General features: G+C 41.1%; 4 protein-coding genes and 1 non-coding gene across 6 annotated transcripts; 2 read left to right on the forward strand and 3 right to left on the reverse strand.

Moving 5' to 3' along the window:
• Positions 1–5,244: 5,244 nt before the first annotated feature.
• Positions 5,245–5,598, reverse strand: LOC106366925. The gene has a single exon (XM_013806608.1). The coding sequence runs from the start codon at positions 5,596–5,598 to the stop codon at positions 5,245–5,247; it is 354 nt and encodes a 117-aa protein (XP_013662062.1).
• On the reverse strand, positions 5,595–8,376 carry LOC106368603. The gene is made up of 4 exons (XM_048743984.1): positions 8,084–8,376; positions 7,216–7,425; positions 6,793–7,137; positions 5,595–6,699 (listed from the first exon to the last, which is right to left on the reverse strand). The coding sequence occupies exons 1-4, from the start codon at positions 8,374–8,376 to the stop codon at positions 5,595–5,597; spliced, it is 1,953 nt and encodes a 650-aa protein (XP_048599941.1).
• A 1,875-nt stretch (positions 8,377–10,251) lies between these two features.
• LOC125581113 lies at positions 10,252–10,358 on the forward strand. The gene has a single exon (XR_007318824.1). It is a non-coding gene; the product is annotated as a small nucleolar RNA R71 (small nucleolar RNA).
• Positions 10,359–12,557: 2,199 nt separating this feature from the next.
• On the reverse strand, positions 12,558–15,414 carry LOC111197881 (beta-glucosidase 43). 2 transcript variants are annotated; one of them, XR_007318037.1, is made up of 12 exons: positions 14,999–15,414; positions 14,851–14,909; positions 14,663–14,738; positions 14,518–14,589; positions 14,349–14,436; positions 14,014–14,266; positions 13,825–13,940; positions 13,526–13,746; positions 13,373–13,438; positions 13,185–13,287; positions 12,880–13,060; positions 12,558–12,789 (listed from the first exon to the last, which is right to left on the reverse strand). XR_007318037.1 is itself a non-coding variant. In XM_013786760.3 (12 exons), the coding sequence occupies exons 1-12, from the start codon at positions 15,186–15,188 to the stop codon at positions 12,696–12,698; spliced, it is 1,485 nt and encodes a 494-aa protein (XP_013642214.1). In that variant the 5' UTR covers positions 15,189–15,414; the 3' UTR covers positions 12,558–12,695. The 2 variants fall into 2 exon arrangements, 1 of the variants encoding a protein (XP_013642214.1); XM_013786760.3 differs by having other exon boundaries at positions 13,373–13,404.
• A 5,320-nt stretch (positions 15,415–20,734) lies between these two features.
• Positions 20,735–23,296, forward strand: LOC106347252 (potassium/sodium hyperpolarization-activated cyclic nucleotide-gated channel 4). Its single transcript, XM_013786775.3, has 4 exons — positions 20,735–21,156; positions 21,258–22,136; positions 22,586–22,663; positions 22,747–23,296. Exons 1-4 carry the CDS (start codon positions 20,938–20,940, stop codon positions 23,041–23,043), a joined length of 1,473 nt encoding a protein of 490 aa, XP_013642229.2. The 5' UTR covers positions 20,735–20,937; the 3' UTR covers positions 23,044–23,296.
• The last annotated feature ends 4,224 nt before the right edge of the window (positions 23,297–27,520 follow it).

The raw sequence follows: 27,520 nt of genomic DNA on the forward strand, positions 1-27,520 counted from the left end.
ACATTGATATTCGACATCATTGGATACGAGAAGTTCTTGAAGAGAAGCTCATACATCTCAACAAGGTACACACCGACGAAAACTGGTCAGACTTTATGACCAAGGTATTACCGATCAAGAAGTTTGAAGATTGCTGCAAAGGCACCAGCATGACAACGGTTTCGGGCTAAGTCGGAAAGAGGGAGATTTGTTGGGTTTTTCCTCCATCAGCCCAAAACCCAAAATCATGATCCATATTAAGAGCCCAAAAGAAGAGCATAAGGAGAAAGAACTATTTAGAATTATGGAGAAGAAGAGAGAAAGTTATGGCGTAGAATAATTAATATTAGATATTTTGAAATAAGATAATAATTTAGAGAAATCTAGAACATGTTAGAGTTTGCTTCTTGATACACTAAAAATGATTTCTTGTTACTGTCAAGTTAACAGTGGTAATTGTAATATTTGAGATTCAATCCAGATGACCAGTTTACTCTTTACTCTTATGAGTTCAATATTTAGTTGGGAAACAAGTGGGGTTTTAAAATCAATGGTGACACAAGTAACTAAAATACCTAGAGATTCAAATTCGATTTAAATGAAAGTCGGCTTAGGGTTGTTCATCGGGTGTCAATGCGGAACCAAACAACTATTCAAGTGCAATGAGGTGCAGTCTAGAACTCGGATCACTCGGCTAGAACAATCCACTATCGTGGACTTGTTCCCTTTGCTGATCGGTCTTGAGTCCTAAGCTCTCACTTGGAACAAGACGCGATAGCAAGCCTTACAGATCAGGTATGATTAGTTCACTTAATACCTTAATATCTACTCTCGTTGATTAGGGATATGAAGCTCATTCAATATATGTCAATTTTTCTCCTAAGCGGTTAGCTAGGTGATTAAACTAGAGATTGAACATTAAGTGATCAATTCAATGCAAGCAGTAAGAACAATATGAATGAAGAACAGTTAAAATCACTTATTTACGTTTAGCTCATGCGATTGACACCCTAAAAATCTAAGCAAGCTTAGCCGACTACTCAATCATAAAGCAAGATGACACATACATGATTTCTGAATAATACTGCATATAACATAAAGTAGAAAAATAAGGGTTCAGGATGATCTTCTCGTGAAATTGAGAGATGTAGCCTTCTCCCTTACAAGTTGCTAAATCCAAAATAGTTCTCCCTCTCTTCTAAAAATAGCATCCTATTAGAAATGATAGCATGGGCCTTTTATATGGAGGCGCCAGTGGTAAAAAGAAAGGAGAGAAAATCTAGGGCAAACCCCTGAAATCTTAGAGGTTTCCTTAATAGTCGGGAACAGTCAGTCGCTTGTTCTCTTTGGGAACAACCTTCGGATTGATCCGACTGGCTGTTCTGCGTTAGATATTCCAAAATGACTTCTTGCTTCATGGTACTCTCTTCTTTACTCTTTCACCTACTCCAAACCTGAAATGATATCAAATAAGCACGAATTATGACTGAGAATTAACTCAAATAACACATGTAATGGTATTAAAAACACCATATATCAATTTCCCCAGACTTAGATCCTTGTTTGTCCTCGAACAAGGCCAAGCCTCAAGAACAAGGAGAAAGGTTTGAAAGAGTGGAAACTCGCTTGACCTCAATAACCATACTCTTACCACGCATCTCTGAACCATACAAGCTGTAGACTCAGACCACACACCCTTACCAAAACACCCACGATCGCTGTTCGAAATTCAGCTCCATACTCTGTATCTAATACCTGAAAAAGGGTACACTATCGAGACAGAACTCCTTAAATTCAATTAAGAACAGCGTGAGCTTCTCATCACAGCACTATTCAGGGTAGACGGGCTGGGTAAGGAACAGGCTATTTCATGGTGGAGCTAAGAGTGTTTAGGGGCTACCAAATTTAAGTGGAAGCAGGATATCGCGCAAAATAGTAGGAGATGACGGATCCATTGATGTCCACAGCCCTTACTCGTTTCTGCTTCACGGGTGCAGTTAATCTCTCCTTCGGATCAACCGTGGGCCTGTTCTTCAGTTCTTGACTTCCCTCGGCTACTCCTCAAAAATTGGTACCAACTCCCTGTTCAACCTTCCCAGTGGCGTGCGTTTATATATATATTCTTTTTTTTTAACAAGGTGATGGGGTTGCGAGGGAGAGGCAACAGAATGAATGTTTCGCAACCACTGGTGGTCTATTCTTTTGTTTCTCACTGGTCACCATTGTTCCTCTGGTTAGAACATGCACTCATAGACTGTTCTCTTGTTAGAGCATGGTCTCATCGACTGTTCTCTTCATGCCTCTGGTTAGAACATGCACTCATAGACTGTTCTCTTGTTAGAGCATGGTCTCATCGACTGTTCTCTTCATGCTTGATCTCTCTTCTTTAGTGTATGGCATTAACGAGTAAGAGGCTGCGTCGATCCTTTCCTCTCCGACCCTTTTGCACATATCTGCACATATGACACTGAAAAACAAAGTGCATGAAGGTAAAAATAAAGGCTTAGGCGCAAGGTGGGAACTAGCTAAAGATGAGCTAGCCATTCAGGATCAACAAGATTGGTAAAAGGAGTAAGAAGTCCTGAGTGTAAGTCTCGTTTCCCTGATCTAGTGCCCATAACAAGAAGAATTTCAGTCAAGATTAGGTTCAGGTTATGTGGAGTTGAGTCTACCCAGTGTAATCTAATCGGTTGAGAGGTTCTGTAGAATCAAATGAGATAAGTCAGGGGTGTTCCAGGTCCAAGTGTGGGTCTTTCATCACTGCTAAGGTCACTGGATAAGAAAGTTAGAGAACGAGGTGGTTAAAAGATTATCACAACAGAAGGTCTTAATTCCCACAAGAGTTTTAGCTGACTCGATCCTAAACTGACTCAATAAAACATCCAAATGACATAGGGACTGACACAGAAATAAAGACATAGAATATCAGCACACAACAAGTGCTTCCCCCAGACTTAATTTACATCATCCCTGGTGTGAAACCAAATCGAGGTCAGCCAAATAACAACACAAAGCATAAAAATAAAGAGTTCAGATGGATAGAACAATGGATAGAGAATAGTCCTTGCGGACTCAGCCGGACTCGCCGCTCTCGGCCGGATCAAACGAACGTCTGTTGTGCGAGCGATGAACCTCCTCAGTTGAAGTGCCTATTCCCATAGGCGCCTTTCCTGGTCGGTGCGATCGTGGAGTCTGCTCTGCTGGTGACTGTCGCTGGTTACTTCCGCCAATGCAGCCGCAGTAACGAGATGGAGGATCCGCCGCATGAGACTGTTGTTCTTCCGCTGCGAGTAAACCATCCAGCGTCGGTAAGCCTGATCATCTGTCACATCCGCCAGCTCTCCGAGGTCGTATGATGGGTCAGCTTCTGGGGTAATGTCCTCGACATCCTCCATATTCGCGTCAGGTGCACCAGCACGAGGATCAGTGCATAAGAACTCGGGTGGTGGGAGGAAGCGTATGTTGTCGAACACGCTGAGCCTGGTGATCTCGAGGTGAGGCAGCTTGGTGAACAGCTGGGTACCCTCCTTGTCTAAGAAGCTGTATGTATCCTCATCGCGCATGATGTGGCACGCCATAAGGTACTTGATGTCGAGGTACTGAATCTCCGTGTTCACCTTGTATTTTCTGAGATCAATGCAGAAATGCTTGAAGAGCGGCGTGAGCAAGCTACCGCTTCTGTCCTTCTTGTTCGTGCCGTGCATCAGACAGAGCCTCCTCTCGTAAAGCATGGTGATGAAATGAAAGCTTGGGTTCGTCTTGACCTTCTGAATTGGAATGCCAGACCCTGAAGCGCGGATCTCATCCTCAATACCTGCATACAGGGTTTGCAGCTCCCCGTTTGTCACTTTGGAAGTCTGATCCTTGGCGAACACGAGGTTTGAAATGATCTTTGCAATGACTCTAAGTGTCGGGTTCCTGATCTGCGACTGGTAGGCTTTGCCAGGTGTGAAGTTCCCATTCGCGATGAAGTCCTAGAAGGTGTTTGATGGGGCAAACTTTTTTGCCACCGCTACCCCTCTCGGCTCATTCGCGATTTCATAGATTTCGTTGAGTTTGTCGAGGGACAGTGAGCAATACTCTCCATCAGCTATGAATGATAAGGAGCAGTTGGCGTAGGAAGGAGCAGAGAAGTCCTCATAGCTGATGGTGGCAGTGGTGAGCACTTGGCGGACAAGGTCAGGGTAGAGCTCGTGTGTAGCGTAATAAAGGGGAACGATCCTCATCGCTTGCAGCGTCTCGAACACATCCTCGTCGATACCAAGCTCAACGAGAGTCTCGGCGTGGCAAAAACGGGTAGGTAGTATCTCGGCCTTGAGGAGAGTGTTGTACCGACTAGATGTCTCCTTGTCCCACCCTTCGCAATTGAAATCTAAAAGCATAGGTTCATCGAGATTGATTGGCTCGTCCTCCTGTTCTCGCGGCCATGGGTAAGAGGCGGAGGTTGGTTGTTGTGCTCGCTGTGGGGGCGTGTTGTTCGTCTTCCTTGTTTTATTGGTCGATTGCTTGGTGCGTGGAGGCATCTGCAAGGCAAACAAAAGTTTTTCATTAGTTTCATCCTCGGTTGCATAGAAGAAAAGGAATCAAACTAATCCTCTTTTAGGAACTATTCCTTTTTCCTTCTAAGCAACCCGCCTTCAACAAACCTAACATCAACTCGCCAAATCAGACCATTTCAACTTTTCACAATCACAATTCATATGAGCAATGTATATCAAGATGCAGCATTTTGTCTAAATCGAAACTTGCTCAAACAAAGGAGAAATGAAACCGCGATTCTCTAGGGCTAAGAGACAAAAGTTCAACTTCTAAAATCAACCCTAACAGCAAAAGGAAATTTCGGATCAAGCTATTTCTAACAAGAATCGAACTATCAAAGCGGTTTAGAAGGGTGAGCTTTTCAAACCGAAATCGCTATTGTGTTTTGATTGCCGAGCCTCTTACCGTGATAATCGGAGAAAATGGACTGCAAAAACAGAGAGAACTCGAAAATCCAATTGGATTAGAAGCAAGAATCACTTAAAAAGAGTGAGAATTTAAGTTTTGGTGATGGCTTCAAAATCGCAAGTAAGGGAGGAGGGTACGGTTGAGTTAAAAGGGAAAGTGGAAGGGTGAGGCTTTAAATAGGCGAAACCCTTTTTTTTTCTATAGTCTAAATCTGAAAAGAGATAAAATAGACTATAGAAAACAATATATACACTCACCAGTGGGTTGCCTCCCACCAAGCGCTTAGTTAAAGTCATTAGCTTAACTTGGCCCAGCCGATCAGGCTGATGGGGGATCGCTTAGGGGAATTTCTTCACCCTCTGCGATAGTGGAGTCAGCAAGGTAATGCTTGATGCACTGACTATTGACGACGAACTCGTCTCCCTTTCTGTCCAGTAACACAACAGCTCCGTAAGGGCGGACTTTCTTAACGGTGAAGGGTCCGAACCATCTAGATTTCAGCTTGCCTGGGAACAACCTAAGTCTGGAGTTAAAGAGCAAGACCTTATCGTTTGGTTCGAAACGTCTGGCAATGATTCGCTTGTCATGGTAGGCTTTGGTCTTCTCCTTATAAATTTTGGAACTCTCATAGGCGAGGTGCCTTATCTCTTCCAGTTCATGGACTTGAATCATCGCCTCTCAGTTGCTGGCTTGATGTCAAAATTCAGTAACTTGACCGTCCATGCAGCCTTGTATTTGAGTTCGACAGGAAGATGAAAAGCCTTACCGTAGACCAGGTGATAGGGGGTGGTTCTTAGCGGCGTTTTGTAGGCTGTTCTGTAGGTCCAGAGAGCATCGTCCAGCTTAAGCGACCAGTCCTTGCGCGAGGTATTGACAGTTTTCTGTAGAATGTTCTTGACTTCCCTGTTGGAAACTTCAACCTGTCCACTCTTCTGGGGGTGATAAGCGGTAGCCACCTTGTGTTTCACCCCATTCTTCTTCAACAAGCCCTGAAATGACTTGTTGATGAAGTGTGTTCCGCCATCGCTAATGACCACTCTAGGCACCCCAAATCTCGGAAAGATGATGGAGCTGAACATCTTAGTCACCACTTTTGCTTCATTAGTGGGACTTGCCACTGCTTTTACCCACTTGGAGACATAGTCAACGGCGACCAGGATGTACTCGTTCTTGAAGGACGGAGGGAATGGTCCCATGAAGTCGACTCCCCAACAGTCGAACACCTCAACTTCTAAAATGTAATTCTGAGACATTTCATTCCTTTTGGTGATGTTCCCAAGTCGCTGGCATGCATCGCATCGAGCTATGTAGGCGTGAGCATCTCTGAACATAATTGGCCACCAGAAACCTGCTTGAAGGATTTTGGAAACCGTCTTGAATGTGGCGAAGTGCCCTGCATAAGAGGAACCATAACAATGATGTAGAATCCCTGGAATTTCTACCTCTGGAACACACCTTCTGAATATGTCTTCCTTGCAATGTTTGTACAAGTACGGTTCATCCCAAACATACTGTCTCGCCTCTCTTAAGAATTTCCTCTTCTCGTTTCCAGTGAACTTAAGTGGTTCCTTTTCAGCAGCTACGAAGTTCGCAATCTCAGCAAACCAGGGGAGGTGAGAGTACTGCTTTTGGATCGCGGCTACTGGTTGTTCCGGTACGCGAGAACAATCGGTTGTTATGCTCAGGGGTTGTTCCGCTAAGCGCAGACCAATCGCGTTGACGTGTTTCACTGTGTGTTCTTCATCAAGAGCTGTGTCGTCCTCAATCTTCATTCTGGACAAGTGGTCTGCAACCCCATTCTCGACTCCCTTTTTGTCTTTTATCTCGAGATCAAATTCTTGGAGAAGAAGAATCCACCTCAACAACCTCGGTTTTGCATCCTTCTTTGTGAGCAAGTACTTAAGAGCAGTATTGTCTGTGTGCACAATCACCTTTGATCCCACCAGGTAGGATCTGAACTTTTCGAATGCAAAAACAATAGCCAGAAGTTCCTTCTCAGTCGTAGCGAATCTGCATTGAGCTTCATCCATGGTTTTGCTTGCGTAATAGATCACATGAAGTTTCTTGTCCTTGCGCTGCCCAAGGACTGCTCCAACTGCAAAATCGCTAGCATCAGTCATGATCTCAAAAGGGAGATCCCAGTCTGGAGGTTGTACAACAGGTGCGCTGACTAGAGCTCCTTTGATCGTATGGAATGCAGCTAAGCACTCGCTGTCGAAATCAAACTTGATCTCCTAGCAGAGCAGTCTGGTGAGTGGTCTCGCTATTTTTGAGAAGTCCTGGATGAACCTCCTGTAAAACCCTGTGTGACCCAAGAAGCTTTTGATACCTTTCACAGTTGTTGGTGGGTGCAAGCTCATCATAACCTCGACCTTTGTCTTATCTACCTCATTGCCTTTCTCAAAGATCTTATGTCCTAGAACAATCTCATCTCTAACCATGAAGTGGCACTTCTCCCAATTTAGCACCAGATGTTTCTCCTCACACCTTTTGAGTACCCTGCACAAGTTTGACAAACAGACACTAAAAGAGCTTCCATAGACACTGAAATCGTCCATAAAAACCTCCATAATGTTTTCAATCAGGTCAGTAAAGATCGACATCATGCAGCGCTAAAGTGTTGCTGGCGCATTGCACAGGCCGAATGGCATTCTCATGTATGCGTATGTTCCGTATGGGCATGTGAACGTCGTCTTCTCCTGATCGTCCGGATGGATAGGGATCTGAAAGAAACCTGAATAACTATCTAAAAGCAGTAATATGGGTGGTTAGCCAATCTCTCAAGCATTTGACCAATGAAGGGAAGTGGAACGTGATCCTTTCTAGTGGCTGCATTTAATTTTCTGAAATCAATGCACATGCGATGTCCTGTCACTGTTCTAGTATGGATCAATTCATTCTTTTCATTTGTGATAACAGTGATCCCACCTTTCTTAGGTACTACATGAACAGGGCTAACCCACTTACTACCAGATATGGCATAGATCACACCCGCTTCAAGAAGTTTCATTATCTCTTTCTTAACAACATCTTTTAGATTCGGGTTTAACCTCCTCTCATGTTCAACAGAAGTCATTGATTCATCTGCCTGGTGTATTCTATGCATGCATAAATCAGGTGAGATGCCAGGTATGTCAGCTAGTGAATATCCTAATGCCTTATGATACTTCCTAAGCTTACACAAAGCAGTGCAGTTTCCACATTTTTGAGTTCAGCGTTCACAATGACATGGTAAGTGGAATTCAGACCTAAGAAAGCGTATATGAGCCCGTTGGGAAGGGGTTTTAGCTCAACATTGGGAGCTTTTAACTCGCTCCACGGATCATCAGGTAGGTTCGACGAGTTCGGTAAACGGGTCGCTCCAGTTGGAGTGTTTTCGTCCTTGTTGCTTTCTTCCCCCAGACTTAGACTCGCCACCATTCTTCCCATACTCCTTGCAGAGTCAGGCATCTTAGCATACCCGTCTGCGTCAATGTTCTCGACACTCTGCTCGGCCTCAGCTCTTACTAGTGCAAGCTCAAGTGGATCTTCTGTAAGAATCTACTCGATCATCCCGTCGCGAGGTTGCAGCAGATCAATCCCTTCATCCACCTCGAAGGTCTGTCCATCCAGCATCGGCTTCTTCAGCAGCTCATCCATCTCGAACTGCATGACTCTCTCTCCCAGATAGAGATCAATCTTCCCTTGCCGCACATCAATGATGGCTCCAACAGTACATAGGAACGGTCTTCCTAAAATGAGAGGATCTTTGGATTCCTCTTCCAGCTCTAGAACTACGAAGTCTGCTGGAACAGAGGTGTTCCCGATTTTTACTTGGAGAACCTCTAGAATACCAACCGGGGACTTAACTGATCTATCCGTGAACACCAAGGACATCCTAGTTGGTTTGAAAAGCGTGTATCCCAGACGTCGTGCTACAGAGTAGGGCATGAGGTTTACGCTGGATCCCAGATCAACCAGGGAGCATGAGAAAAATGTCTTCCCAATCTGGATAGAGAGGACGAACTTGCCAGGGTCTCCTTGCTTCTCTATCTGCCTGTTCTGAAGCACTGCGCTGCACTCCTTAGAGACAGTCATGAATTCGCTATCCTCTGATATTTTTTCTGAGATCAATCCCTTCATAAAGCTGCGCATGGAGGGCATCATTTGGATCGCATCCATCAAGGGGAGTCGGACGGTTAGGTCCTCCAGCATCTTTCTGCCCTTCATCTCCGCTCGGTCCTTACGAGTAGCCTTTGCTGGAATAGGGTAAGGGACTTTAGGAGTGTATTCGCGAGCAGGAACAAGCTCTGGGATCGGGCGGACAGCCTCAGCTGGTTGTTCTGGTCCTGGCGAATTGGTTCCAACAGTGGTTCCCTCTCCTTCTCAGCTGTCGGGGTATTGGCTGGTGGTAGTTCCGACTCTTTATGCTTCCCCTTCTCAGCCGCAGTGAACCTCTTCTTTACCGGTTCCGACAGTTGCTTTCCACTTCTCAACTCAACCGCATTGCACTCCTTAGGGTTTTTGTCGGTTTTTCCACGTAGAGTACCTTGTTGCCTCTTGACGCTCTCAGCAGTCTGAGCAATCTGAATGTCCACCTGTCTCATATGGCTCGCGACATTGTCGTACTTGGTACTCAAATCGCTGAACATATGGTTCATTCTTGTATTGATCTCGGTAGTAACCTGGTTTAGAGCCTTCCCTTGGAGCTGTTGTCCTTGGAGCGGCTGCTGCAACATAGCTTTTGTCTCATCTTGCGGAACAGCGACATGAGCGGAGGTAGCTGGCTAAGTGTTCTGGTGTTTCTGCATCTGAGGTGGATTGTTCTGCGGTTGTCTTAGAACATAAGTCCGGGGTTGGTAGTTCTTTTGATACCCGACATACTGACCTTGGTTACTCTGTGCAGGATCAGCTAGTTTGTCTTGCTTAGGCCAGAAAAGCTGTGGGTTGTTCCTCACGTTAGGGTTTGGGTGGTAATTTTTGAGTTGCCATCCTTACCCATTCACGTAGCTCACCTCTTGCTGATCGTCTCCTGATATTTCAGCATCAAACGCCAGGTCACCGGCACTCTTCTCAGGAACTGCTTCTTCCATTATGAACACTTGGCTTTGGTTTCCCTTAAGCAGTTGGTCCATCTTTGCAGTGAGATCATCTATGCTGTTCACACTCTTCGAGTGGTCATGCTCCTTGTTCTTGTTTAGTGAACTTGAAGCCATGTTCTCAATCAGCTCGAACGCACCAGGTGTGGTTTGAGTCATGAAATCTCCATTACTCGAAGAATCAAGGGTGTTTCGAAACTCATAGCTCACTCCATCATAGAACACTTCCAATATATAGTCATCGTCAAACCCATGGTGCGGGCACTCTCTCTGGTACTCCTTGTACCTCTCCCAAGCTTCATGAAAAGGTTCATCAGACTTCTGCTTGAAATTAGAGATCATGTGCCGTAGAGCCGCGGTTTTAGACTTTGTGTAGAAGTGGTTCAGGAACGCTGATCGGACCTGGTCCCATGAGGTAAGAGAGCCGGTTTGCAGAGATTGGAGCCAGCAAGAAGCTGTCCCTTCAAGAGAGAATGGGAACAGCGTGCACTTGACATAGTCTGGTGGCACTCCGTTAGAGCGAGAGAAATTGCAGATTCTCTCAAAGGCTTCGATGTGGTCCATCAGGATATCAGTAGTGAGACCGCTGAACGTGTTCTTCTGTACCAGACTTATCAGTGCAGGTTTGATCTCATAGTCTTGTCGAGTGCAAGGAGGAGGGTTGATGGGGGAGCGGTTAGTAGCGAAGTTCCACGGAAGGTTCCTCTCCCCTATATGAGCACCACGCTCTTCTCGCGCAGCGTTCTTAGCTGTTTCTTGAGCAGCTTGTTGCTGATTTTGGATGGTCTGTTGCATCTGCAACATCTGTTGTTGCTGAGTCTACATTTGTTGTTGAATGATTGCCAATGCAGCAGTGAGGTCATCCTGATTGCCGTGATCACCCATGTTGGTGTCGGTTGTTCTCGGCTGTTGACGGTTCTGTCTTTCTAATCTTGCGAGTTCGTCGTTGGTCAGTTGATGTAGTGGTCCTTGTGCGTTGCTCCGAGCATGTCTACTGGTCATGCACTTGGATCATATGTTCCAACAAAGAATTAAAAGCAAGTTAGATATCTCAAACTAAATATTAAACCGAAAAATAAAGGTAAAAGCCTGGTCCACGTCGTAACGGCGCCAAAACTTGATACACTAAAAAGGAATCCTTGCTACTGTCAAGTTAACAGTGGTAATTGTAATATTTGAGATTCAATCCAGAGGACCAGTTTACTCTTTACTCTTATGAGTTCAATATTTAGCTGGGAAACAAGTGGGGTTTTAAAATCATTGGTGACGCAAGTAACTAAAATACCTAGAGATTCAAATTCGATTTAAATGAAAGTCAGCTTAGGGTTGTTCATCGGGTGTCGATGCGAAACCAAACAACTATTCAAGTGCAATGAGGTGCAGTCTAGAACTCGGATCACTCGGCTAGAACAATCCACTATCGTGGACTTGTTCCCTTTGCTGATCGGTCTTGAGTCCTAAGCTCTCACTTGGAACAAGACGCGATAGCAAGCCTTAGAGATCAGGTCCGATTAGTTCACTTAATACCCTAATATCTACTCTCGCTGATTAGGGATATGAAGCTCATTCAATATATGTCAATTTATCTCCTAAGCGGTTAGCTAGGTGATTAAACTAGGGATCGAACATTAAGTGATCAATTCAATGCAAGCAGTAAGAACAATATGAATGAAGAACAGTTAAAATCACTTATTTGCGTTTAGCTCATGCGATTGACACCCTAAAACCCTAAGCAAGCTTAGCCGACTACTCAATCATAAAGCAAGATGACACATACATGATTTCTGAATAATACTGCATATAAAATAAAGTAGAAAAACAAGGGTTCGGGATGATCTTCTCGTGAAATTGAGAGATGTAGCCTTCTCCCTTACAAGTTGCTAAATCCAAAATAGTTCTCCCTCTCTTCTAAAACTAGCCTCCTCTTAGAAATGATAGCATAAGCTTTTTATATGGAGGCGCCAGTGGTAAAGAGAAAGGAGAGAAAATCTAGGGCAACCCCCTGAAATCTTGGAAGTTTCCTTAATAGTCGGGAACAGTCAGTCGCTTGTTCTCTTTGGGAACAACCTTCGGATTGATCCGACTGGCTGTTCTGCGTTAGATATTCCAAAATGACTTCTTCCTTCATGGCACTCTCCTCTTTACTCTTTCACCTGCTCCAAACATGGAATGATATCAAATAAGCACGAATTATGACTGAGAATTAACTCAAAGAACACATGTAATGGTATTAAAAACACCATATATCACTTCTTCACTTATATATAAATAGAGGTGCTTAGCACCATTTGTATCATCCAAGAATCAAACAAAGCAATTGAGAGAAAACATTCAAGAAAGAGTTTTAAGAAAGTTTCTAAAAGAATCTTCAAACACAAGCCTTAGTAGAAAATCACTTTCCCAAATACAAAAGCTATCACAAATATAAATCTACATTCCATCTTAACTTCTCAAAAAAAATATTATCCGTTATCTTTCCCAACAGATATTGATAATCACACATTTTAGAATATTTTTTTGTTATTTCTTAACACCATGGTGATGATGAGAAACTTCAATGTAAAACGCCATACACATTATTGAAAGTTACAACGTATATACAAGACAAAACTTCTTGCTGCTGAAACTTTTATTAGCGTTGGAAAGTCAAATAAATATCACATATATCCAATCATGGAGACATTAATCTCATCACTGGTCCCGTTTCAAAAGACGTCTAAACCATAAAGCAGACATCTTGGGGTATCGTTTCAAGTCCTTGTAGTCAACGTACACAATTCCAAACCTAAACAAAAATAAAAGCATTAGCTTAGACTAACATATTATCAGAAAATAATCACATACACAATATAGATTCATTAGTTAGCTTCTGCACCTTGAAGTATATCCAGATAACCATTCAAAATTATCAAGCAATGACCACGCGAAATATCCAGTTACATTGGCACCATCGTCTACTGCCTTTTTAAGCTGCGTTAAGTAGTCTCTATAATACGTGATTCTTGATGTATCATTTACTCCTTGAGCTTGAGTAATGTTGCCCGCATCATCCATACCTATAAAGATAATACTCAAATGTAACACTTCACATTCCTATCAATCTTTGGATATATAACAAAGAAAGATGTCAGCTGACAAAAAAAAAACAAAGAAAGATGTTGAGGGTTTTATTGTTAATACCATTTTCTGAAAGGATCATAGTAGGGTTGCCATAATGTTCCTTAACGTACATCATGGCCTTGTACATTCCCCATGGTACGTTGTATAACCATTCCGAATGTGCCTAAATAAAATTAGATTAATTCACAAGGAAAATACTAAGTAATAAAGGAGACTTAAGAAAATTCAAATGAAAAATCATTACTCACCCTTGGACCAATTGGTTTCCCATCCTTTGCAACTGCATGTGTAGAGATTGAGGTTTCTCAGTAATGCTACATATTAATTGTCACAATGCAATCCATGAACAAGAACTTATCACTTGCCAACAAACGAACGTATATATATGAACAAGAACTCACAGTTAAAAACGACGTTCCAATCTTGTTGATAACCTAAATCTTTAGGTTTGGCTGTGGGATGTGGAGCGGACATGTAATAAGTCGTGTATTGGTTTATTCCCACAAAATCTATGGAACCCTTCACCATCTTCACTTCCTCCTCCGTGAATTTTGGAAGCCTCTCCTTCACTATGTCCTGCATCGTCTTCGGATACTCTCCATATACTATTGGATGAATGAACCTTTGAAAAAACACCTATTAAAAGGATGCTTTTATAACCTTACCAAACTTTAACACGTCCAAAATTTTGAACCATTACCATCCGAGATGGAAGTCTCTTGCTCTTTGAGCAGCGTCATTGTCTGCTTCACTACTCGTAAGAGGCTCGAACCAAACGAAATCAAGAAGAATACCAATCCTTCCCTTTTGTTTCTCCTGAGAATTTATCGGTTCCATCAATAACCATCATATAAATATATTTGAAAACCCTATAAGAGTTACTATTTACCTGATAGTGCTGGCGGTATCGCTGGACGGCTGAAGCATGTGCCAGGATAAGGTGATGTGCAACGATATACGGTTCAGTGGCAGAGTTTCCTTCAGTGCAGTTTCCAAAGGCTTTAGAGCATCTAGCCGGTGCGAATATACCGTTATCATAACCTAAAGCAGCTACTACTCGTGGCTCGTTGAATGTCATCCAGTTCTTCACTCTATCACCAAATGTCTTGAAACAAAACTCTGCGTAATCCGCAAAATCTTCCCTGTAGATTGCCTCACAGATAAATAGATCGTTGTTTGAAGGTTTAGCATAAGAGACTAGAGAAAGAAGAGACTGGAGCTTACACAACTTGTCTACCAAGCAAGCCTTTATACTTCTTTTCCAAAGCCAGAGGAAGATCGTAGTGGTACAGATTCGCGTACGGTGTAATCCCTAAGCATTAAATGTATACTCAAAAGACAAAACAAAAAAATAATCATATAATCATATCAACTGCCTATGAATGTGTTATACCTTTTTGGACCAAGTAATCTATCAATCTGTTGTAATAAGCAACTCCATTCCAGTTGATTTTACCGGCTCCCTCTGTGTTCATAAGCTTGAAGTTATAATATATCAATCTTAATCTCTAATATAAACAATATGACACTAATAATACCAGGGAATATTCTGGACCATGAAATGGAAAATCTGTAGGCATCAAAGTTCAGTGTCTGCATCAAATCTACATCTTCCTGATATCATATTTAAAATTTAATTATCATGAACATTAAACACACTTATAAAACTAAAACATTATGATCAGATTATGTAAAATCTATAAGGTTAAAGATTAGTGGTACCTACCTTGTAAAGGTGATACTGGTCCACTGTTAACTCAGCCGTGGCATTGTTAGCAATCTTGCCTGTTTTTTTTTACCAGTGGCCAAAAAAAACGAAACGGTTAATATTACTCGGGTGAAATTGTAACTAAAATTTGGTAATGATGATTAACCAGGAATCTTGACAAATGCATCCCAGATGCTTGGACCACGCCCATCTTGGTACGTCTCGCCTTCAACCTGATATGCTGACGTGGCGGTTCCGAACACGAACCCCTCCGGAAAACTTTTTCTGTTGGCGTCCCCGGACGGCGAAGATTCACCGGAGCGAGAAGCAGAGAGGAGGAGGAGAAAAAGAAACATGAGAGAGAGAGGTAACTAAGAGACACGATGTGACTGAGATCTGGAGAGGATCAATGTTGGTATTCACACTTATAATAGTGATGATGGAGATTGATTAGTATTGTTAGTTTATTAATAAGGTTGGTTAATTAATTAAATTTTTAATCAGATAACTATCTAAAAAATATATATATGAATCTTATTTTCACAAGAAAAGTATAATATTTGACAAAGATATGCAGACAAAAAGATTCGAGCACACCGACACAAAATATACAGAAACTGGAAAATATAAAATCTCACAACCTCGTTATTGTACTGTCCACTAAGTTAAAACTTGATTAGCAAACCGCAGAGACAACAGAACAAAACAAGGTATTGATCATCATTGCTGATAATAGCAAAAACTGATCCAACCGTGGTCTGGTAATGTTACAGCACTAATATTTTCATATGTGGACCACATACCTACGACTTAAGGTTTCGTACCAATTAACATGAATCTAACCCGACTAGGCCTAAAGTACTTGCCATTAAACCATGGCTTTAGCCGGGATTTGTGGGGGCACCGGGAATATTACTGAAAATGGTGGACCATGGATATTAAAAGAAGATAAGGATTCCCGATTCCCGATTCCCGGTTGGTGCCCCCACGTTCTTCCCAGGAAACAATGGATTCCCGGTGAGCATTTATGCACATACAAGTACCATAGATTCGGGATGAGAACAGAGGAAACATAAACAAGAAACCAAATCCACAATGTAGCATTCCTACTGTTTTTAAACTCTTGAGACCTCTTCTCAGCATATGCAATAAAGTAGATTTAGATCAGCCAAAAGCTAATTCAGAGCCGAGGCGCAAACTCAGGAAGCAATAAAATCCACAATGCAGTGTTTTTTTCAAGACGTACAAGTACTGACATCAGAAAGTTCTGATCCAAATATTTGACAGTTCCATTAATCAACCGGTAACAACTATACATATCATCAATGGTAAGCTTGCACTGGTCCACCATTTTCTAGGCAACCAAACACCATGAAAATTGTGTAATAAATCCCAAATTTTCGCTTAAACTCAGTTGATACAACGATGATTTGCAACAGTTCCTAGTTGGAGACATTTACAGAAACAAAACCGAAGATGTCTAGACCCTAAGTTTCAATTCTGAATATGAAGAAAACAAACAGATAAACGATACAACAGACCCATACGAATTCTAACAAAAAGTGCAAACCTGTTTATGAAGATCCATTTGAATATAGTTCCTTCTTGGAACTCTGATGCACTTCGAACCAAAGAGATCAAAACCTCTATCAAGGGAAAGAGCTACTGCACGTAGATACCATCTCGTGTTGAGGCCCATTATAGAAGTAAGCCTTGTGTTGAGAGGCTGGCAACTCGGGCCCATTAACATGTGGAAAAATGGTTTAATTGATGTTGTTAATACTGATGTTGCCAAAATCTCAGTGAACGTACTATATGAGACTGAGACCTTCCACATTTTTTTTTTGCTAAGAATGTTAATATCATATTAAATGAGAAGTAGTCTACAAAAGTAGTTATCTTTTACAAAAGAAACTCTGGCAAAAAGAAAGTAAAAAACAGGGGTTCAATATAAATAAGAACAGGGATTCGTGGAGAGAACCCTAAAACATAGTGCGCAAGAGTCGAGCACTATTAAATCAGCCAAAGCTGCATAAGGGAGCTGAACTTCTTCCTATGTCTCAACGCATAAATAGAATTGATGATGTGCCTATTGATGTGTTTGAAGACAACCAACGGTGGCTGCAGCGTCTGGTTATGAAGATTATTATTTCTCTGCTGCCATATGTTGTAAACCATAGCTTGAACAACCATCATTCTCAGGTTTTCCGGAGCTGTAGAGCTAGAGGATGTAGTCCAGTGGATAAGTTGTGTCCAATCAGTGAATGATGGGACGGAGACTCGAAAGTGACGCCTTACTTGAGACCATAGAACCGTTGCGTAGTGGCAGGTGAGCATAAGGTGGTCTCGATTTTCAATCTCAGAGTTGCAGACACAACATTCTGTTTGTACTTGCAATCCCCATGAAGCCAAGCGAGAACGGGTGGGTAACCTGTTAAGGTTTGTGACCCAGAAGTGGAAGGCATGTTTCGGCGTCGCACCGCTGAACCAGAGATGTTTGGCGACATCTTGAATTGCAGCACGAGGTCTTAATGCATCCCATGTTTTTGAGGACGAAAAAACTCTGTTTTTAATCCCATTAGTTAACCAAAAGAACTGATCAGGTCTCCTATCAATGGAAGGTAGAGGGATGCCAGTGAGGTATAGGTGAAGATTGACTTCTTGCTCTGATCTTGGGTGAGGAAGAGACCATCCTCCTGCGTTCCAGGAAGCAGAGACAGGAGCATCTATATGAATCCTCAAATTACGAGTCCCTTCCCTCCCAAACACTCCGATTAATGGTCCAAGTGGGGACCAGTTGTCAAACCAAAAACTTGTATTCTGGCCACTGTGAATTTCACTGAATAAAAATCGAGACAGTATCTCTCTTAGGCGCAAGATGCTTCGCCAGCTCCAAGATTGCGATGGTGACTCTACTTGGGACCAGAAAGCGTAAGAGGATGGGCAATTATGAGAGCGATGCCAGGCAACCCAAAGGGAGCTACTTCCTGAAAAGAGAAGCCATCCAAGCCTCAGAAGTAGCGTGAGATTCCAGATTTTGAAGTTCCTCAGCCCGATACCTCCCTCAGCCTTTGGCAGGCAACAAGTTTTCCAAGCAATTTTTGCGTTTGCTCTTCGGTTCGTGGCACCAGACCATAGAAAGCGGGAACAGAGAGATTCAATCCTTCTTATGCAGACCTTCCACATTTACCAACCTAGAGAGAATAATAGCAATATGGATTTGGTGTAGCATACATTTTTCTTTTCTTTCATTTGCAGATTTTTTTTCTCCCTTATTATGCATCCAATGTATTTGTGTGATCATTGAATAAAATGTGTTTGCGACCCAAAAAAATGTATATTTTATCATATATATTTATTTGAACTACACGTGTGGTATAGTCTATAGATCAAACATTTCCCCCGCTAGAGCCAGACACATCTTTGCTATAAGTCAAGTAAATCATTTGCTTAAAGTCACAAATTAAATATATACCAATTCTAGAGTCACATTACACAGAATCTTAGTTTGATCAAATGATTAACTATTTTGATTTGATTTAGCCTACCATTGTTCGATCCTCTTTTTATCCCTCTTTTTCTCAAACATAGTTTCTATTTAACCATATTCAACTATTTATGCAGTTTTTTCTTTTTATATCGGTTGTGTGTTACACTGTTACTATTTGTTACTGACTAGAGCCAAGCTTTGAGTTTTTTGACAAAGCAAAAAAAGCAAACACGTTTCCACCAAAACTATAGAAAATGCAACGTTTCCATTACAAAGTATGTAAACATGTGGATAATATGATATTCTATAGATGTTGGTAAGAATAGTATTGCCAAGACCTGGTAGCGTGATTCGTATTTATTCATTTTGCTCCTTGACTATTTGGTTGTCGTCCGGTCTCTCTCTCTCGTCTTTTATTTGCCGCATATTTGTTTGTTTATGTGTTTGACTTTGCTTAAATATGATTTGAGCTCACGCACCCACACAACACACGCACATATAAAGACAAACGTAGATAGAAGTTGCATTGAAAGCGACTTGGCTATGAGGTTATGGTTTGGAGCTTGAATGGTCACCATTATCCGCTATATCCACTGTGGTGAATGTGATAAATGTATTATAATTGTTGTGTGTATTAGATTGGTAGGCTTTAAGCGGCCAACAAAGAAAACATTGGAAAGACTTTAAGGAATACGTTATGGTTAGATTCTGTCAAAATATAATGGGACGTTGGAATTCTTTTTCTTCTCCCTGTACTGGTGACTTGGTATTTTAAATTTCTGATGCAACTGAAATACATTTTTTCGGAATAAAAACTTTTTGAATGTTTAATTCCTTCTCGTTCCACAAAATGTTCACTAGTTGCAATGAAAAAAAACGAGTATTTCATCTCGTTCCAAAAAAAATATCAACATTCTTTTGAAAAATAATTCCACGTAGAAATAGTTCCGAAACAAATGAAATACTAATTCTATTCTATTAGATTCCACTAATTATCATTTTTTAATTCTACTTATTCCTTTCATTAATATCCACTTACAGCCTTCCTTTTCATCCGTTGATAATTTTGTGTGCAGTAATATACGTGTTTTTTTTTTGACTAAAGGCTTTCAAATTTAAAATAAAACGATTACATGATAAGACTGAAGGTCTTATAGTCGGGAAAAGTTTTCATGAAACAATCTTCATGAGCATATTTAATCCCAAACCAGTGAGAATAACAAAGGCAAGGAAGAGTTAAGATAGACCATCAATGGTATGAAAGACAATATCTAATGAGAGGAGCTTCGCCCGCGGCGACCACGCTTACCTCTCCCTCGAACAGTCTTCCACTCCAAACTTTGATATTTGATAGGAGGCTTCATGAGTAATATACGTGTTCGTTATTTAGCAATCATACATGTTAGTAAGATGATAGTTATCCACACGTAAGTTTCATATACCAATATATTTAAAATTGTTTGTTCAATCGAGTTGACAGTTAAAGAAACATTCAGCTTTGTAGTGGGAAATTCGTAAGTAGACAATATTTTGTATTTTTAACGTATTTATCAATGATTTCTCTGCTTGGTTAGTTTGAAATTTGATTTTCAATTTTGGAAGTTCAACTTTGGATTTCTTTAAAAGTAGGAACAAATATGGTTGACTCCAATGTTAATAGGGTCATAGTTGTTTTACATAGAAAAGCTTATAGATCCAAATTAAATCATTTATATTAGTGTAATTAGAAATAAAATTTAGATGGTAAACTAATGTAGAGAGTAAGGACTGGATGCATATACGTACATACACCCAATTCTTTTTCTCAGGGTAAGTTTACAGAAAAATGTTAGAATTAGTTCAGTGCATCCAATAATTAACTTTCTTCAGTTAATGTTCCCAGCATTTTCTCTCTAAATTCGCCCATATTATCTCAGATTCTCAGTCAACCGACGTAGTTATGCGAGCCACCCTTTATATTTGCTTATCTACACTCTTTAATGGAGTTTTATTACAGCCATCTACAAAACATCCGAGTTTATTACAAACGCGAGCCACCCTTTATAAATGCAACAATGCTTGCTACGCTTTATGTACGAGAAACAAGTTGATAATTCTTGATTTTTGAAAAAGAAATACTAATATATCAGTCCTTGTTTACAAAATTATTTACACTGAAAATGAGGCGGGTCTTTTAGAAAAAATAGGCGGTCCATTTTTTAATTTGAGTACATTTGGATCGAAAATGTAGCCATATGGTAAAAGCCCAAATAAATAAAATAAAAACTAAAGAAACACAAATCTCAAAATATAAATACAAAAACAAGTCGACACGTCATCGATCCTCGCCAAAAGCCAATAATAAAAAAACATCCAACGGTGAGATGAAGGTGATAGCATTTCAACCCTATCATCTTCTCTCGCATATCTCTACCCTCTACCTCTCTCTCAAACCTAACTCTATCTCTTATATTTCTTCCCCCCACATTTATATATTTTTCACAAAACCAAAACAATTTATCAAAAGAGGCAGAAAAGAAAGAAAGAAAAAAAACCTAAAAACTAAATCTCACCTGCCGCTGTCTTTTTTTTTTTTCTTTTTTTTCCTTCCTTTGGTTTCACTGTTCCTGTCTCCAATGGATCCATCCCTTTCCAGTGATCCTCACCGTTCTCCTCAGTACTCTCCTTTCCCTCAATACCCAACCTCCAACAGCCCTTTCGTCTCCGCTCCGAATCTCCCCTTTTACGGTGCTCAGCCGGTTAACCAAACTCCGTTCAACACCCATGTCTCCCCGCCGCAGCCGCAAACGCAAACGCAGACGCCTCCTTCTCAGACCGCTCCTCCTTACTCTGAAGTAAGCTCTGATCTTTATAAAAAAAGTCTTCACCTTTCGACTAAATTGAGATGACCTTTTTTTAATAAAGTAATTAACTTTTTATCTCTCTCTGTGTGTAGTTGATCGTGGAGGCGATTGCGCATTTGAACGAGCCTGAGGGTTCGAGCAAGATGGCGATTTCGAGGTACATCGAGAGATCTAACCCTGTTTTGCCCACCGATCACCAAGCTTTGCTGGCTCACCATCTCAAGACCTTGAAGAACTGTGGCGTTCTTTCTATGGTCAAGAAGTCTTACAAGCTCGCTGCTTCTTCCTCTGCTCCCGAGAGCGTCGCTGTTGCTGCTGCCGCCGCCGCCGCCGGTCTCGCCGCTCCCAGATCTGAGTCTCCTCTGGGGAACCCTGGTCATCTCGACCCCGCCTCTGGCCCCGTTTCTGGATCCGCTTCTCAGCCGCAGAAGCGAGGACGTGGACGACCTCCTAAGCCTAAGCCTGAAGCTTCACCACAACAACAGCAACAAGTCGTCATTGCTCAACCCAACGCTGTCCAGCTTAACGGGCAGCCAAGCTGGGAGCAACCTCAGTTTCCTGTAGCCAGTCCGACCCAGACGGTTACTGAGTCTGCAAAGAGAGGGCCTGGTCGTCCAAGAAAGGACGGATCTGCTCCGATCCCTCGACCTGCTGGTTTGTCTGTGATCATGAAACGAAGAGGCAGGCCACCGGGTCGTAGAGCTGCTGGGAGACAGAGGAAGCCCTTATCAGTCTCCTCTACCGCCTCTGTGTTTCCTTACGTCGCTAACGGTGCTAGACGCCGTGGAAGGCCAAGGAGAGTTGACTCTGGTGGAGTCCCCGTTGCTGCTCCAGCTGGTGGAGAAGCTGTAGCCGCTGCGCCAGGGATAAAGCGTGGACGAGGAAGACCACCTAAGGTCGGTGGTGTTAAGAATAGGCTAATCACCAAGCCTAAGCGTGGACGAGGACGTCCCGTTGGTAGACCCAGAAAGGTAATGACTTTCTCATGTCCCTATGTGATCTTTGATTGAGGTATAAATTCGCAGTATCCTATGTTAGTACTGTGTTCACTGCTCCGCCGTCAATTTAGGAATTGAAAACGTTCATACTTTTATGACAATGATTTGTGAATTATGTCTGTGCCACTTTCCCGCTTTTGAGCATTGTCTGTTTGCGAGCTTGTAAGAAAAAATCTAAACCTGTCTAGCTTTCAGATGTGTTTATATTTTATAATCGTGTCCCTCGACTTAAGTGGTAGGTGGTGTTTCGCTTTAGTTTGATAATTAATCTGGTTAATGCTTTACTTAGTGACAAGTCTTAGTTCCTTATCTTCTTTTAAGTAGAAACGTGTTACTTAAAGTGTTGTCTTCATTCAAACATTATTGTCTGTCTTGAAGTTGCTGAACTTATGTCTAACGTTTATTCCTTTTTATGAACCTAGAACCCATGGCCCGTGACGGTAGCTACTGGTGCACTGGAGTCTGCCTATGGAGAACTCAAGGCAAAGCTTGACCTCTGTGTAAGTCAAGTCTATTAATAATAAACTGTCTTTTCTTTTATTTGATTCTTATGTTTGTTTTTTTGTGTCTTTGAATGTTTCAGAATGAGAAAGCAAAAGAAATCCTGAATGTGTTGAACGCTGGTATTATAAACAACGATAATCAAGCAGCTGTGGAAGCGGCACAAAAGCTGGAAGGACTAATTACAATGATGGCTGTTGAGCCACAAGCTGTGGAAGAAGCGCAGCCAGAGGAGGCAGCGCCACAGACTGAAGCTGAAGAACCACAAGGAGAAGGAGAGGGACATGGACAAGAAAGAGAAGGAGAAGAAGAGCAAGCCCCGACAGACCAGACCCAGGTGCAGACAGATGCAGAGGCAATGCAAGAAGCTCTGTTCTGAAGAATAATTATCTCGCAAAAAACAGCCTAGACAGTAGCCTTGGTGTTTGTGGTTTAGGAGTGTTCTTTTTAGTATTTAGGTACTGGATCCTATCTTTAATTAAAAAACCTATAAGGAATTTTAGTCTGTTGGAAGAAAAAAACAAAGACTCTTTTGATGGTGTTTGTGTCAGTGTGTCACTAACTAAACATTAAGAAGGTTGATGTAAATCAGGAGTTATTTCCAGTGTTGAATGTTTTCCCTCTTATGAATCTTTGCTATATGTCTTCTTTTTATTCTGCTTTCATTTTTCTGATATTAGTTGTTTTAAGAGGACGAACAATTTCATAGTATTAAAAATTGCGTTGCTAGCAAATCTTCATATTCATACCATGTATTGTGCAAATCAGAAGACATGTTTAAGATTAGGTTGATCAACTATTTAAGATAATTATTTATAATTGTATATTAGAAGATGATAATTTGTGTATTGTTGTAAATAGAGTGTTTAAATACTGAATATTTCTGTGTTGTTATTAATGATCAAAAGAGTTCTTTTATATAAGGATTACATGATGAAGATAAATAAGAAGTATCCAAAACCTAAATACACTAGGATTAAGAAAACTACTAATACATAATAATGAAAAGATTACATCTACTAGGAAAAGGAAAGAGCTTCCTTTTCTCCAAGCTTTGTGACCGTCTCTCTCTCCTAAAGTCGGCTCTCTCTCTCCTCTCTCTAGGGCTTCAGCCGTCTCTCCATCTTCTAGGTATTGGACCGGTCTTGGACCGAGCCTGGTTAATGGCAATCCACTCCATGATTTATAACACTCCCCCTTGGATGCCATAACCATACATGAATTGTAGTACGCTTCATGTTGCCTCATTAAAAACTTATCAGGAAAACTCAGTGGGACAAAACCACGATGAAAGAAAAAGAGCACAACACGCACTACTCCCCCTGATGTGAACCTCACTGTAGGTTTCTACATTCTACGCATCTGATGCGTGATCTTTCCTGTATATGTAGGAAGGGAGTAATCGGCCGGTATCATTACTGAACCGTAATTAGACCACTTCGACTTCTTAGGTCATTTTCTCATGTCCTTTGACATTGAGTGTCCCAGTAAAGCATGTGTGCTAAACAATGTGAACCATATTGTTCTCGGGGATCACTATTGGGTCTTTGCAAATCATGTTTGCATGTGTCCATAGTCTAGACGTGATCGTCTACTGTTAACTCTTTACTTTGGTCGGACAAAATAAGTACTTATGGACAATGTACTAGACATGGTTATCATGAACCTATGTCTCGATCTGGCCGATCTATGTCTGGGTCATAGATCTCGTCTATACATGTCCACTACGTGTCTCATGAGTGTTCAAGATCAATGATCATTGATGTGAGTTTATAATCTCTTATTATGGCTCTGCGGCCGAACATTCTCATGGATGTGGACATCGATTTCTTTGCCTTAGGTAATGCCGTATTCATTATTCTTTGCATTCCTATCTTAATGATGATGATGGCGTCTCATGACCTCAGTTGCTGTGGATCATATCACACGCTAAGTATACATTATTAGGTCATGGACTTCGGCTTTCACGAGCTTATGGACTACAATACTTTATATTCGACAGGTAAGGATAAATTAAACATCTCCTCTTATCCTTACAACAAAACTTTGTGGAGTTTATACAGCAGCAGACCGTTCTGCTATGCCGGATCCTTAAGGGATCTGATTATCGGATTGCAACCTGATGGTTGATCTTTTCTACTAGCCCGTGATCAAAGGATAAGAGCCTGACGCCTTTTAGCTTAAGGGCTGGACGTCTTTAGTCGAAGGACCGGACGCCTACAGATACGTTCTGTATCAGTCTATTAACCTCTTTTAGGTTTAGTACAAACACAAGGGATTTCAAATGTATATGGACTATTATTGGATTATCTTTTATACAACTCCAAGATCAATGATCATGCGTGATCAATTTCTTTTACATACTATATGCAGCTGCTTTATGTTTCAGTCCATGAATCAGCTTAGGAACGAAGCTGTTCTTTCATCTTATCCAGTGATCCATATGCTGCTTACTGCATCATTGTATCTAATTTCTTTCTTATGATCAGACCATTTTTTATTTCGGAAATCTGTAGCAGCATCCACCACATAGGAGTTTATCTCCTTATAATCTGTTCCTTTGATCTCTGTGAGTACCTTGTGTAACAAGCTATGATCTAATGCTGCTAAGTAGGAAGACATGAACACTCTTAGACCTCGTGATCATGTGCCTTCTCTCACGGTTTCTTTACTTCACAAGATCCATCTATTTCACTGGTTTATCAGATGGCGTTTCTGTATTTGTATATGGCCAATACGCCCATCTCTCTTTTAGATACTTTGAACCTCCACGTTTTATCTTTTCTAATCTCTATGATCTTTTATGATTGTATGAGTACTCTTTCGTGGGTTCATGATCCTCATTCATCTCTTTATGTTCAAGTGCTATAACTTTATGTATCTTTATACAAATGTGTGTGTGTGTCGACACTTTCATGTGGTTTCATTATGTTCCAGACATGATCTGATCACTTTGAGATTTCATTATCCAGGACCTTTGTTACCTAGTAGCTTGGCGTCCCAAGACTACATGGTTTGGTACCTTAGATGTGTAGCTGCACAACCTTTTTCTCAATGTCTGGTATGGTTTCTCCTATAATCTCGGATCTGTATTCTATGCACCATTCTTTTCTATCCGAAATTCCTTTATCTTATGGAACACTTGGTCTATCTTGTATAGACTCTATAGCAACTTGATTATGTCTCTTCTAGGACATTCATTTGGTGCTAAGCTGGTTAGTCATTTCTCGGGTCAGTGTCTGGCATTTCGATTAGCTTCTCAATTATCTAGCTTTATATAATCTTTCTTTGGACGTCATAAATCATAATCTCTAGTCCGAGGATCTTTGCCAAGACAATGATGGTTAAAACCATTCGTACTTTTAACATTCTTTATCCAGCTTATAATCTTTCTCATTTAATATTCGGATTCATTTGTTTCATGCAATCCGTATCTGGCCACTATTTGATCACCCATGTTTTGGCTCTCGGTCCTTTTTATTTTGTGGAGAAGATCTTATTCTTATATATTCCCAATCCTCTTCTGAGGTTCCATCTTAGACGACACATGTATGTATGTGGTGGTTTATTCAAAATTTCTTAAGATGGTGTATGTCTGGTTTTATGACCCGTATTCAATCTGAGATGGGAATATATATGCTCACTTATATGGCCTGATGCATATTATCATTCTATACATGTAAATTCATAATGTCTCCAAGTTTATAGACTTTAGAATCTTAGTCTTATAGATAATGGCTTATCTGGCCGATAACTTATAGGTAATAGCTTACTTGGCCGAACCTTTATAGGTAATGGAACGTGTGCGGCCAAGCCTGCACTATGCGGCCAAGTCACAACCAAGTCACGGCCGAGCCGTTTATTCTCATGGTCTCTTCAGCCGGGTAATGGCCTCTTTGGTTTGGCCGTTTGTATCATGGCCTCTACGGCCGAGGAATGGTCCTTTATGGCCGAGTAATGACCGAGCCATATAACATAACATGGTCTTAGACCATAGTGGTACACGAACTTTTAGCATTGATCATGAGTTTATCCTCTCTCCCCCTCATGACCATACTATAAGATCGTGGTGCTTGGGACAATTAAGCCTAATGAGTTTCCCTTTGTGTACATGTTTCACAACGTGAGATCTTTTACGGGATAACTCTGTGCCTTTTCAATCTTTGCATCAAGTTTAGACTTTAGGATGGCTAATCCTATCATACCATATCTCTTGCCTCTTTATCATACTGATCTGTAGCATAGTTTTGATCAGTAGAGATCATAGGTATAGTCTCGACCACTTTCTCTTAAGGTCTTAGGCGTTTTTCTTCTTAAAGTCTAAAGGAACTTGTTTCCTTCCTTACCCATTGTTTCTACTTGGAAACCATACATTATAACTTCAATGGGTCACATGTTCTTTTGGGTGTGTATAATGCCTTTTAAGGCAATGCCTTAGCCATAGTTTCTTTACTATGCTTACTATACCCATTCATGATTTCTTACTTGGTTTTTATGCCAGTTAGGCAACTCTTTAAAACATTCATATGTTCAAGTAAGATCAGACAAGATAATGAATTCAAAATCAATTATATTATATATATAAAATCGTGAAACATCAAATAAGTTTAAAAGCAAATCACAAAATCATAGACTTAAAATAAAATTATCATGTCGAGATCTTTCTTTAGTCAATGTATAAGCCGGCCTCACAATCTATATTTTCCCAGGCGGTTTTCTTGGATTCTTCCTTATCATTTCTAGCCTCATTGGCTTCAGGAAGTCTCATCTCACTATCTCGTTGCTCAATGTATCTTTTCTGAAGTTTCTCAAATCGACTAATAGTATTTTTAAGTTTCTGCTCTCTTTGCTTGATT

Source organism: Brassica napus, chromosome C1, assembly GCF_020379485.1.
Source record: "Brassica napus cultivar Da-Ae chromosome C1, Da-Ae, whole genome shotgun sequence".
Lineage (NCBI taxonomy): Eukaryota > Viridiplantae > Streptophyta > Magnoliopsida > Brassicales > Brassicaceae > Brassica > Brassica napus.